Raw genomic sequence first — 13,880 nt, 5'->3', positions numbered from 1 at the left:
TGGTAGCACGGGCTATATTCAACTGGTTCGGATGGCAGTCGCATAACATGATAGGAGTCTAGGAAGCTTATCCTTCATATTGCCGTACCGGTTGTGTTTGTCAGCATGCACTTTTCTTTTTTTTTCTTTTGCTTCGCTCAGCTTGCGAGCTGTAATACTTTTATGAGTTTGTGCTACTTCGTGTTTTTTTAATAAGATGGCTGCATGCATCATTATGATGCAGAGGCCGGGGGTACGCTTCCATTTCAAAAAAAACGCCCACGATTACCATTTTGCCAACGTGGGAGAGCCAATTCGGTAAGCTTCCAGCGGCAAGGTTTTCTTGGCAGTTGAGGGCTAGATTGCTTTCAGGAGCTTGTTTTATTTTAAATACCAAATGGCAAACCTTGCCTAGCTAGGGTAGAGCTACATCCAAACGCACCCTGAGTTGTTTATTAAAATTTCCCAGCAATGGCATCCTGAAACTAACATTTTAGAGTAAAAAATACTTGCATGTGAAGGTGCGTGTGTTATTTGTGCTGTAATGACCCCCTAATTCCTGACTGGACAGATAATTTGATGCTGGAATTTGCTAGTATGGCTTAACATGACTGATTTGTTACGTGTATTTTAGACTGAATGAGGGTTGATGTGCATCTAAAACTTCATCTCCTATTTATACGTGGCAGTGTCAGTCATGTGTGTTGTAGACAGAAATTGCTTAGAATCAAATCCGTGCCCTGTTCCGACTTAACGAACATTTTTTTAGGGCCAGACAATGAACAGAAGGGTAAGAATTGGAAGAAAATGGAGCAGCTCGTTAAAACTGAGACCACCAGAATGAGACTCAGTAATCCTACTAAGCATGCTACTGTCATGCTACTGTTCAAACTTATCTTACTTACAAAATCAGAGACCACGAGTTAACAAATTAGCTATACGTGGTTCCGACTTACCAAATGAATAACATGAGCTCTTAAACCTTTTCTCCATTAAATCACCCCGCTTCGACCTGCACATCAGAAATGTTCAGTAATAAGTTATCAGATGAAAGTGGGAAACTAATATCATATCTGAATAAAAATACTAAGCCTAAGCTAATTAAGCTCAAAAATCAAGATAAAAGCCTAAGCACTACGACTCCAGTCCACACACCTTCAGTAACCGTCGAGTACGTGATCATGCTTGTCCATGACAAGGCGAGACCAAGCAATCAGTATCTCCAATGTGGAGCCGTCAACTGAGCATCTACAACTATCTGTCTGAGACTGCTGGATAGGAAATTCGACATGATATTTTCGAACAATATTGAGTCCGGACTTTGAGTATGCTCCTGTGACAACTCGAAGTGTGCCCTTCAACGCCACTGACACAACATTTCTTGACAAAGAAAGATAGCCATCTGATCCCGCACGCATCCTTTTAGCGCGGCAGTCAAGCAAGACGACTTCCTCCGCGCATCCCTCCGTTGCATCAGCAGGAGAAAACAAGCAAGAAACGTTACATCCATATTTAAAAGGCCACTCCCCTTCAACCACACGAACACCAACTATTGTGGCCTCGATTGCTGCAGCAACTCGCCCAATTCTTATCTTTGCTGTACAACAGCAGTTGCTGATCTGCATGGTGTCACACCGCATGATGGAGCAGTAACTTTGGTTGGCAATGAAAGATGTTGTATGTTCAAACTGTGCTCCATGCTTCAATTTCAGGTCAATTTGAAACAAAACAGGTTCACCAGCCACAATTGCACGAGACGGGCCAATCAAGTGCAAGAAAGGGTCCTGCAAGCATCATGTTGATCAACGTCAGTCACACACATCAAGAAAAACAAGAGTTCTTTAACTAGACATAGTCTAACAGAGATTACATGGCCATAATTTGGGCAAAAACTGAAAGAAATAGTTCTCAAACAGATCCTACTAATCTCTCCCACTATAATACACCGGTTATGAATTTGGATTTACAACCGGCACCTACTGCTTCCACACCCAAAGAAACAGCAGGTCAATATCCAGATTTTACAACCTTTGCATATCTCTAACCTCCGTCAATCACACAGCCACCCAATCAGGCAGCCAATGTCAGCCAGATTTGCTCAGCCTTTGCCCATGTGCATGCCACATTGCTTGTGCGATAAACAGAAATAAACATAGCATGACCGGGAAGAAACATATATTCAAGCATGATCTGGCCGTTTCACAAGGCAAGTAGTTCTTCTACCTAGCAGACTAACATCTAGCCAGTCAACTAGCAGTTCAGAAATCCAAAACCACAGAACCAGTCTAAAACTGAACATAATCTAATTTTGCAAAGTCAAATATGCTGATGCCAAATAAGGGTCGAGTGTTCCAGATCCAACCGACCATGCAGTACCATGACCTACATGCAAATTCAGAGTCTGCAATTCAAGAAACATGTTCCAGAAAAACATATTCCCAAGACTAAAACTGAAAATAGACCCAAGGCTATACATACAAATTGTGATGAAACAACTGGCTTCAGATCACACACTGCCTCGAGATAGCAACATCAAACCAAAGCATCCATCCATCCACCAGAACTCAGTTACAATACGAGTAAAAAAGAAGGTTACGCTTTACATTATCACCAACATCCGCGCAAGCCAGAAATCAAAACTAGTAAACTAGTCCAATACCCCAAGTATGAAGAAGAGTGGAATAACTTAACAGAAGTGACATGAAAAATACTAGTTGTATATATGTGTAAAAAGAAACTAGTATAGCAACACAGCCAGGCTCCAAATGTAGTATAGAAACACGCACAACCAGGCTCTATGTGTAAGAAAATGAGAAATTCTAGTTGTACATAGACAAAAAGGCAGCATTCTAGTTATCCTCTCCATTTAAAGTAAAAGCAATTACGTGTTCTTGAACTCAACCATCAGTGAGTTAATAGTAGAAGAAATCACCTCAAAATTAATCTTTGACAGCAAAGAGAGGACATTTAGTCATGTGTACACTTTTAGGGAAAATAGAAGGTACAGGATGAACTAAATAACGAATGCCTAGCTAATTCGAACCAGTGATCATACCATGCACAACAACACAACAAACGAAGGACAGATCATCTTGCTTTGTAAAACATCTATCTTGTTGTCTGCCACAACAACACAGCTTAGTAGAAGTCAAGCTCTCTATCAAAGCTTACTTGCAGTGCAAGTGCCTGCCATCATACAGAAACAGCCTCAACACGTACTACTTTAATTGTTTGGCTATTTTCTTGCTGATTTGCTCTATGCTCGCTAAATATGGCAGAAAAAATTCAACATACATACTGTCTGGCCTGCATAACTTGCGTAAAGCTGATACCGACTAGTTTGAACCTTAAACGAATCTGGTTACACAAAACAATCCCAAGGTATGTAGGTAACCAAAAACAACTCAGTTTAAACTACAAACATTACGCAACAATTATAACTTAATCCTTTGCCACACAGCCAATGTTCTTCATATAATCCTTTATAACAATTAGACAAGAAGATAGACATTATACAAACCTCTTTCTTAATTCTTTGGCAGTTTGCACTTGACCGGCGGAAGAGAATGTTGAGGTTGTGGTCAAAATCGTCCCGTGCAGCGACCACGCCGTAGACATCAAGTGGCCAACTCAGATTACGGTTAAGATTAACGAGCTTGATTGAATAGATCTGCAAGGCAGGGCCTGCCACGGACGATAATGGGAAAATTCCAGGAGTGCAAGCCGTGAACTGCATAGGGCTCAATGTCGCTGCAGCACAAAATCAAGAGATTGAGGACTGTTAGAAATTGAGCTACTGCTGAATTTAGAAGATTGGAATCTACGCATATATAAGAAGAGTTGTATTTTGCGGTGATATAGAAGAAGGGCATTGCATTTCATTGACGGAGGTACAATTAATTAGAGAGAGGAAAACTAAGATAGCTATATGGCAGTATTTTTGGCTTACTTATGTCGTCAAAGGCACCATGTGTTCTCGTCGAGCATCCCCACGTAGCATCCCAGCCGGCACGGTCCAAACAATCTCCATGACCCTTGGCAGCAGCAGATTTGTGCCTTTTGATAAGCTCCGAGATGCCCACAAGCGCATTGAATATGAGACGCAGCTTCTCAATCTTGTCCGAAGATATGGGGATTCTGAATTTTTGTAGAATGGGTACGAAAGAGTTGAAGCGGTAGAGCAACTGCTGCGTCTCGATGAGCAGGAAATCCATTACATCCTCAGGCTCACAACCTAGGTATGGCAGATTCACCTTGTTCTTGAGTAGATTGTCATCGAGGGGCAGATTAGACCTGATGATGTGCTCTTGACTAGAGCCATTGCCCCGGGACGTGACCTCTGTCCTGAGGAATGAGATCTCCCTCCAAAGCACCTCAAGGTGGCTAGAAAGAGCAACAACCAAGCCATTGGCCATCTGACCCATCTCCTTGCCACTGGCGTCTTTCTCCGTCGCCTTGTCGAGTCCCGACTCCATGCTTATGAGGGGAGAATCTGTGCCAATCTCATTGCCGGAATCGGAATCGGGATCCCTCTCAATCTCCATCCCCGACTGCCTCATCACCGTGAGGAGTGCTTGCTCCTTGGTCCAGAGTATCTCCTGCTGAGTCAAGAGTATCCTTTGCGTCGCCGGGTCCTTGGTGGACTGGCACCTCTTGTTGAGTTGGTACCGAACCTTGCTGAGTCTCTGGTGCTCCTTGCTGAGTTTGCCCACCATCTCCTGCTCTTTGCCGGACTCGATCTCGGTCGTCCCCTTGCTGGAATCCCTCTCCATCATCTCCTTCCTGAGTCTCGACTCCATCCTTATGAGGGATGGGTGCACCCAAGGTTTTGGTTACCGGTCGAAATTTCAAGATTTTTCATGGTTACCACCTATTTCCGTGCCCCTCGGTAAATCGCCATACCGAGCAAAAAATACCATTTTTTGAAAATTTTGAATTTAAACACTCGATTTACAGTAAAGTATGTAGGATCTAGTTAATGCCATGAGAGTTGGTCCTGGCATGTCGGTAGCAACCTAGTTCCTGTTTTGAGAGGTCTCTGGTTTGAATATTCGTTCATTCACTTATTTGAATTCAAAATTCAACTATAAATTTGCTCGAAATATTCTCGGTATTTCTCGGTAACCGTGGTAACCACATTTATCCGTCCCCCTCGGTAAAATTGCCTCATTCGGTAACCAAAACTTTGGGTGCACCCCCGAACTGCCCATGTCATCGCCAGAATCGGAATCGGAATCGGTATCGGAACCGGAAGCCCTCTGAATCTCAATCCCGGACTTGCTCATGTTGGTGCGGAGTGCGTACTCCTCCATCCAGAGTTCATCCAGCTGATCCAAGAATATCCCCTGCGTCGCCGGGTCCGTGGAGGATTCACAACTCTTGATGAGTTGGTTCCGAAGCTTGCTGATCCTCTCCTGCTCTTTCCTGATCAGCTCCCCTTCCATCTCCGTCCCCTGGCCGGACTTGCTCTCCGTCTTCTTGCTGAGTTCCGCCTCCATCTTTTCCTTCCCTCTCCGCCGCCTCCGGCCGAGGATCCTGGTTGGGGGGCGGAGGATCTCTGGTTGGGGGGTGGGGTGGGGTGTTGAGAAGAGAAGAGATGGCTTCACCGCCGCCGCTCGCCCGTCGGTGGCAATTTTACGTACACCGCGGGGTCTCGCGCTCAGCCAGGCATCGGCCCACTGGATCGCTTTTTATATCTACTAGTAATAACTGAGAACGACTCTTAATCGAGTTCAACTCCAAGCCGGACACGTCCTTGTGGTTACCTAATTCCAACAGCTCCTCGTCTTCTTGTTGAGTTCGTACCAAACCTTCTTGAGTTCCCCTCTATCTCCATCCACCGCCGAATCTCCGTCCTCTTCGGGACTCGCGCTCCATCTCCTTCCTTGAGTTTTTAAATTTAAATTAATCTTTGTTTTTTTTCCGTTAGCCATCGTTTTTTTGGAGAAATAGTCATAGGTTAATTGGTGCTCATGTATTGTCTTTTGCTAATTCACAGTCCATTTGAGTTTTTTCATAGGGTTTAGTCCATTCCTTAAACTCCAATTGAGGTATGGTCTGGTTCACCTGCTGATTATTCATAGTTGAGAGTTTTTGGTTGCACTGCTTATGCTCATGTCGATAATGAAATGTTGGAGCCTAGGGCTGTTAAGTGCCTCTTTCTTGATTATAAGTCTGGTGTTAAAGGTTTTAAATTGTGGAATCCTGACATCCAGCAAGTTGTTATTAACAGAAACGTTATCTTTAATGCATCTGCTATGTTGCATGATGTTTCATCTACTACTGTTCCTATTGAGTGTACAGCAGGCTACTATTCAACATATCATACTGTTCACGTGGAGCATGTTATTGATTCAGGTGATACATCTTATACGCAAAATGTTGATGCACATGATGAACCCATTGTTGATGATGAACATGTCACTCCCACTCCAAATCAGCCTATTGTTCCACCCAATTGAAATCTTGCACGTGACAGAGTTAGGCGAGGTATTAATAAACCTGAAAGGTTAATTGAAGAGTGCAATATTGTTTCTTTTGCTTTATATGTTGCAGAAGAAATTGAAGGTAATGCTGAGCCTTCTTCATATTTCAAGGCTATTATTTTTGGTGATAGTAATAATTGGATAACCGCTATGCACGATGAGATAGAATCACTTGAAAATAATGGCACTTGGGATTTACTAAAATTACCTAGAGAGAAGAAACCTATTCATTGCAAGTGGGTTTTCAAGAGGAAAGAAGGTGTTTCTCCTAATGATGAGACAAAATATAAAGCAAGGTTAGTGGCTAAAGGTTACAGTCAAATTCCAGGTACTGACTATAATGAAGTCTTTTCTCCTGTTGTGAAGCATAGCTCTATTCGCACTTTACTCAGTATAGTTGCCATGCATGATCTTGAGCTTGAACAATTGGATGTTAAAACTGCATTCTTACATGGAGAATTAGCAGAGGATATTTATATGTAACAACCTGAAGGTTTTGTTATTCTTGGAAAAGAAAAAGCTTGTCTGTAAGTTAAGGAAATCCCCTACATAGTGGTACAAGAGATTTGACACTTTTATGCTCTCTCAAGGTTTCAAAAGGTCTAATTATGATAGTTGTGTTTATTTGAAAACCCTCAATGGATCAACTATTTATTTTCTCCTTTATGTTGAAGCTATGCTTATTGCTGCAAAGAGTATGTTAGATATTAATGAACTAAAGAAGCAATTACGTGATGAATTTGAGATGAAGGATTTGTGTGCAGCAAGGAAAATACTTGGCATGGAAATATCCAGAGATAGACCGTCTGGAAAATTATATCTAAGTCGGAAGGGGTATAACGATAAAGTTCTTCGTTGTTTTAATCTGCATAATGCCAAGCCGGTGAGTACTCCGTTAGCTGCACACTTCAAGTTATCAACAGCTTTATGTCCTAAGTAAGATGTAGATAATGAGTACATGTCTAGAGTTCCCTATTAAGTGCAGTTGGTTCACTTATGCATGCCATGGTTTGTTATCGTCCGGATTTGTCTTATGCATTGAGTGTTGTCAGTTGATACATGGCTAATCCTAGAAAAGTGTTGGGTAACGTAGCATGCAATTTCAAAATTTTCTTACGCTCAGGCTGTTGGTGTCAAAACCGGCGGATCTCGGGTAGGGGGTCCCGAACTGTGCGTCTGAGGCTAATGGTAAAAGGAGACTGGGGATACGATGTTTTACCCAGGTCCGGCCCCTCTTGATGGAGGTAATACCCTACTTCCTGCTTGATTGATCTTGATGATATGAGTATTACAAGAGTTGATCTACCACGAGATCATAGAGGCTAAACCCTAGAAGCTAGCCTATGGTATGATTGTTGTTGTCCTACGGACTAAACCCCTCCGGTTTACGTAGACACCGGAGGGGGCTAGGGTTACACAGAGTCGGTTACAGAGAAGGAAATCTACATCCGAATCGAAGTCTTGCCTTCTATGCAAAGGAGAGTCCCATCCGGACACGGGACGAAGTCTTCAGTCTTGTATCTTCATAGTCCAACAGTCCGGCCAAAGTACATAGTCCGGCTGACCGGATACCCCCTTATCCAGGAATCCCTCAGTAGCCCCTGAACTAGGCTTCAATGACGATGAGTCCGATGTGTAGATTGTCTCCGGCATTGCAAGGCGGGTTCCATCTCCGAATGCTCCAAGATAAATTCCGAACACAAGGACCGTGTTCAGCTCTGCAAGACAAATTTCATATACCACCATAGAGAGAACAATAATCCACGAATCTAATCTGCTGACAATTCTTCGTAGCGTGACATCACGCTACGGCCCGACCTTTATTCAAACCGTTTCTTATAACCAGCCACCGCACGCATAGCGAGGCGGTTTCTTACGCACGTCTTGTCAAAGCAGAGATCGTGTCCCCCTTATCGCGGTATTCTCATCAATACGAGTGTGGGTAACCTAACCGCACCACCAAACGCGGTGAGTGGGGAACGAGCATGTTTTATTAGTCAAGCGGGGAGGCGCAGAGTTTCATTGTATTTATAAGGAGGAAAGGCCTCTCCCTTTTGACCCACACCTTCTCCCTCTGCTCGTCCATTCTCTTTCGCTTGAGCCCTAACGCCCGGGCGTTCATCTTCTCCACCATCGAAGGTTCTTCCGAAAATGTTCGGATCCGGAGGAGGAGGCAAGTGGATGGCCTCTACTGTCCAGGAGAAGGATATAAAAAAGCTTCGGGAGGCCGGGTACGTGGCCCAGGAGATCGACCACCGCCTTCCGGCAGCGGGACAGATTGTCCCTACTTCGGAGTCCCATGAGAGGGTCGTACTCCTTCCTCATTTTGTCCGCAGGCTCGGGTTTCCCCTTCACCCATTTGTTCGCGGCGTCATGTATTATTATGGGATCGATTTCCACGATCTATCCCCCAATTCCTTCCTTAACATCTCGACGTTTATTGTCATGTGCGAGGCCATTCTCCGCCTCGTGCCACACTTTGGCTTATGGCTGAAGATCATCAATGTGAAGCCCAAGGTGGTGAACGGCGAGCACGCCGAGTGCGGAGGTGCCATGGTGAGCCGGATGCCCAAGGTCACATGGCCAACAAGTACTTTCAATGATTCTGTCAAGGAGTGGGAGAAACAGTGCTTCTATATCACTGAGCTGCGCGGCAAGAAGTGGGCCGCTGTTCCCGATTTCCGATCCGGAGCCCCTTTGCGGCTTATGTCTTGGCCCGAGAATGGCTTGAAATGGTCCTCATCTCACAAACTGTCGGTGATCCAGACACACGTGAAAGGTATGGAAGATAAGGCCATCAGGCTTGTTGATGTAGTCCAGGTGATGTTGGTCCGCCTGGTTCTTCCCTGTCAGCGCCGAGCTTGCAATTTGTGGGAGTATGACCCGGCCGAGCACCAGACCCTGCGAGAGCTTTACGGCTCCTCGCACAAGGACATCTGGAAGGTATTTTTTAAGTCCGGCAAACCGTGGTCGGACTCCGCCGCGGACCGCGGGTACCAACTGTCCCGCCCCGCATGTCCGGTAAGTAGTCATTATATTTTTCCATCCATATGTTTCATTGTTATATCCCGGGGAGGATGCCCTGACGTGCTTCCCATAATCATCTTAGGGATGGACGAAGAAGGTGGGGTGGATACACTGTCCAGCCCCGCTGCCAGAAGAACCGGCCAGACCACTTCTGACGAAGATGCTGGTCCCGGCGCCTTACAAGGCTCCAAAGAAAGAGGCCCATAAAGAGGCCAAGGAGACCAGGGGCAGCCTGCGTCGTCGCAGGGCTTTGGATACAAAATCCGAATGCTCCAACACCCCTCTCTCCTCTGAAGAGGAAGAGGAGGAGGAAGATGAGTCCCCCACGAGGGGAGGAAAAAAAAGGATAGCCTCCTCATCTCCGGAGGCCGAATTGCCTAAGAGGGGAAAGACTCCCCTGCCAGAGGCGTCCACTACGGCTACCGACATCAGCCCGAAGTGGGATCCCAGGGCCCAGCCCCTAGATAACTCGTAAGTGCACAAAATCCGAACACATCTATGCTTCTGGATTATCAAGGCACAAATAGATTAATTGGTGTCATACTTTTTGCAGCCCGGCCAGGTCTCGCGCCGAACAGTCCTCATCGGAGGATTCGTTGGGCTCAGATGCCCTTGAGAGCGAGACACCTCCGAGGGCCTCTTCCCCGAAGCTCGGACATGACACCGAGGTGTCCTCCCAAAAGGAGCTAAACCAGGAGGTGCATACGTCAGGGGCCGGATACACGGGAGCAGCGGCTCCGCTGAGTGTCGATGGTGGGGGCGATATTGGATTCAGCCCACAGCCGGACACAGCTCCAGAGACCTTTGAGGCTCCGGGTTCAGGCGGGCAGCACCCCTTGACTAGAGGAGGTGATCCTACTCCACCGGCGACCTCTGCCCAACCAGAGGTGCCGGGCAGCTTATTTACAGCGCTAAAGAGCGCTTCCATCGTTGATGAACGTCGCACCCTTATGGGCGTGGTAATTGAGAAGGTTCAGGCCGCTGAAAGTGGACTAAATGAATCCTGCATCAGCCTTATAAAAGGCTTGGAGGTAAGATTTTAGGAGATTTTTCATAGTATAGATAGTAGCCCCTGATACACTGTCCGGTGAAAGAAGGAACCGGACAGGGTATCAGCCTTATAAAAGGCTTGGAGGTAAGTTTTTAGCACATGCGTCTTCGGCGACTGCCGCCTCTCATTCTGCAAAAGTATCCGGACTGAAGCAGAGTCTGGAGCGGGCCGAAGAAGAACTTGGCGAGGTGAAGAAGCAGTTGGAGGAGCACCGAGGTATGTCGACACCTCGTTTCATTTTAGCACAAAAAGGTAGGTGTGCCTAATGAAAGTGTGTATATTGCACGCTCTAGGGGAGAATGCTGAATTGAGGCATTGAAGAAGGCTGTGGCCTTAGCCGAAAAGAAGGCAGCCGCGGAACAGGCCCTTCGCGAGAAGCACGAGGCCAGGGTCATTGAAGCTGAACGAGAGCTTCAGGAGGCCGTGCAGAAAAGCGAGACATTGGAGCAGAGTTTGTCTTTGTAAGAATCCGAACTCACCCAAGCTCTCCAAGCCGTGACTGATGCTCGGGAGGAAGCCCAAGGTGCTCTGAAGGACATTCAGGAGGCAAGGAAGATTGCGGCTGGTAAGGCCTTTTCCTATTTATAGCATTTGTTGATGCCGTAGCAGGAAAAAAATTCGAGGTGATCGATTGACTTTTGATTTCTCCAGGGGCGTTTGCGGATCTTCCGCGCAACTTATCTGATGCTGCTCAATTCCATCGAGCTGAGGAGAAGAAGACTGCGGAAAAGCTGTTCTGGTCGCAGTACTTGGCACCGAATTATCCGGTGCCATTCGTCGATCAGCTGAAGCAGCTGGTCAAACTGCACCAGGTGGCCAAACTAGCCATGAAGGATCTGATTATCTGGCTATGGGCCTATGGCCCGCCGAGCATATTCCGAGCAGTTACTTTGGGCTCGTGAAGCGAATTGTGAGTGCCTGTCCTCGACTTGACACCATTAAGAGGTATGTTTGTATAGAAGGAGCGCGAATGGCATTTGCCCGCGCGAAAGTGCACTGGGGAAAGATGGATGCCGAAAAGCTAATGACCGAGGGACCACCCGAGGGGAAGCAGCACCGCAAGCCCGAACTATATTACGATGGTGTCCTGAAAGGAGGCCGCCTTGTGGCGAAGCAATGTACCAAAGAAATTGCATTTCCATGAAGGCAATCATGTTGTCCTTTATAAGGCGGAACAAAGTCATCTTTATTTATGTATTTGCCTATTGTATAGAAGTTTTTCCTCCTGTGCGGCCGTTTTATATGTTAGTTTTGAGAATTGGCCAGTCTTCGGCTTCTGCCCCCACGTAGGAAATACGGGGGTGTTCAGCATACACCTGAACACTCTTTACCTCATTCTTGGGTCCATAAAGGAGGTGTTCAGCACAGCGAACCAGGCAATCAGACTATAGGGCTTTATCACTCTCACTTAGCCATAGGAATTCGAGTATGGTAGGCGCAGCCCCTGGTGTTTGGAAGTCCACACGAGGGACTCTAATAGCACCTGATTGGTAGACCGATCCGTCACACTTTGCATTTATGATGGCATTATGAGGAATAAATCCTTAAAGATTTTACAACCTCTCGAACAGCTGACCAGCTCTCGCCTTATCATGACAGTCAGTCTTCGGCTTTCTCTACTGAGGTGCTCTTCTGGAAGAACCGGGACACAATCGCAGTAGTTCTCCCAGCGCTACCTTAGCCGATATTATGGAACGTAAGGTACCAAAACATGGGAGCCGGGCAAACCCAACTAATGACCCAAGACATGATTCGGAGCCGATGCATATAATGCTATAAGTTTGGGGTGTCGAGCGACTGAGAAGGTGGTCGGACTTTGTTGCCATGGTATGGGTATAATGAAGCCCCTTGGCGTTTTAAGGCATAACACGATATTTGGATGCCTTTTATGACTAAAAATGTCAATGGTAGATGATAGCGGATAAGTGTCATATAACTCTACATGTTGTATTCAAGTAATACGTTTATGCGTATGGGTAGTGTTCATGTTGTAAAAAGGAGTTATGATGGCGTACCCTTTGTATGAATCTGCAGTATGTCTGGATTGTCTTCAGAGGAAATGTTTCAAAGATTCCCCCTTTGCCCATCCGGGCTGGTTTCCTGGCGCCAGTCCTATTACTCGCAAAAGAGATCCTGCAAGAAAAATGCTGAGAGACATATGTGTGCAATGGAGTAGTTGAGCCGCAGGGCGTGACCCTTCCCAACTTATTCCGGGGTGTTTGACTGGCGTCTGGTCAAGCCGAGCTAGCCTGTCATAAAGTAGTTCGGACTGCTTTATTGGTAACCGAGGGGTTGGCTGCCGAATCAAGGTTCGGCAGGGTGGCACAGTCCACTGCTTCAGTGGCCGTATGCTTTTCGGCGCTGAAGTGGGGTTTGGACGTGCCCGTAATTGTGACTATGTCACGTGGGCCTGGTATGGTGCCACATTGAATCTAGCAAATGTGGTTTGCCCCGGCATTACATAGTAGTTACTGTATAGGGGGGTAGTGTGAAAGACTGACTCTCCGATATGGTGATCATTCGGTGATCCGGAGACAACCTCTAGGGTGGTGTTTATAACGCTCACTGTGTTGGATTGCGTAGGAGTTTCTTTTGCTCTGTATTGCATTGCTTTGAGACCCTTTTCCGGTGTATGACCGGCCGGCATGTTTGAAGACCCGGCATTCTCTATGGGCGATCCTACTTTACCATGGATTTGGCATGGGCGATCGAGGATGCGGTCCAGGCTGGATGGGCCCGAATTGCTTCGCTGAAGTGGCTTTTTCCGCCGACTGGACTGGGAGCCGTGAAATCTGGCGTTGACTGCCGTCTCGCGGGCATCCTCATTAGTCTTGGGACGCTTATCACTACGAAAAAAGACACATCCATGACATTTTGGGCCGAACGAAATTTTTTTCTGTCATACATATGACACTTCTATGACGATAATTGTGACAAAACCTGGTATGATCATAGATGTGGTGGGGTCCTACTTCTATGACAAAAAATCATGACAGAAAATGGGCTTTTCGTCCTGGGCGGGCCGGAGACGCAGCTGCATGACATTCTTTGGGCCGTCTATGACGGAAAAAACCGTGGTAGAAGCGAGGGGGAGGAAAATTTCGGGGAGTTGCCGGTTACGGTGGGAGGTCGGGGGCGGAGTGATGTGTGTTTCTCTCGTACGTACGCGCATGTGTGCGAGGCGTTGGCTCTAACTGAAGCCGAGCGAGGCGTTAGGCTCTAACTGAACCCGAGCGATTGCAATGCAGGCTACGCGTTACTGAACCCGAGCGATCGATCGATGGCTGTTAACTGAACCCGATGGAGCGATTCCTTCGCTACTGCTGCTAACTGAAGTC

The 13,880-nt window shown here is 46.5% G+C and overlaps 1 protein-coding gene across 1 annotated transcript; it reads right to left on the bottom strand.

Moving 5' to 3' along the window:
* Positions 1-976: 976 nt before the first annotated feature.
* On the bottom strand, positions 977-4,795 carry LOC119361589. The gene is made up of 4 exons (XM_037626726.1): positions 3,929-4,795; positions 3,500-3,729; positions 1,155-1,763; positions 977-991 (listed from the first exon to the last, which is right to left on the bottom strand). The coding sequence occupies exons 1-4, from the start codon at positions 4,776-4,778 to the stop codon at positions 977-979; spliced, it is 1,704 nt and encodes a 567-aa protein (XP_037482623.1). The 5' UTR covers positions 4,779-4,795.
* Between the last annotated feature and the right edge of the window lie 9,085 nt (positions 4,796-13,880).

The sequence above is a fragment of the Triticum dicoccoides genome, chromosome 2B, assembly GCF_002162155.2.
Source record: "Triticum dicoccoides isolate Atlit2015 ecotype Zavitan chromosome 2B, WEW_v2.0, whole genome shotgun sequence".
Classification (NCBI taxonomy): Eukaryota; Viridiplantae; Streptophyta; class Magnoliopsida; order Poales; family Poaceae; genus Triticum; species Triticum dicoccoides.
Note: the sequence above shows the minus strand (reverse complement) of the source record. Positions and strands in the feature narration are given on the sequence as shown.

Bases quoted from the DNA above. Each gene is read 5' to 3' on its own strand.
- LOC119361589 (XM_037626726.1), bottom strand. From the start codon at position 4,778: ATGGAGTCGAGACTCAGGAAGGAGATGATGGAGAGGGATTCCAGCAAG. The intron at 3,730-3,928 runs GTAAGCCAAAAA...TTTGTGCTGCAG, and splicing joins TGGTGCCTTTGACGACATAA to CGACATTGAGCCCTATGCAG. The intron at 1,764-3,499 runs GTTTGTATAATG...TGATGCTTGCAG, and splicing joins GCCAAAGAATTAAGAAAGAG to GACCCTTTCTTGCACTTGAT.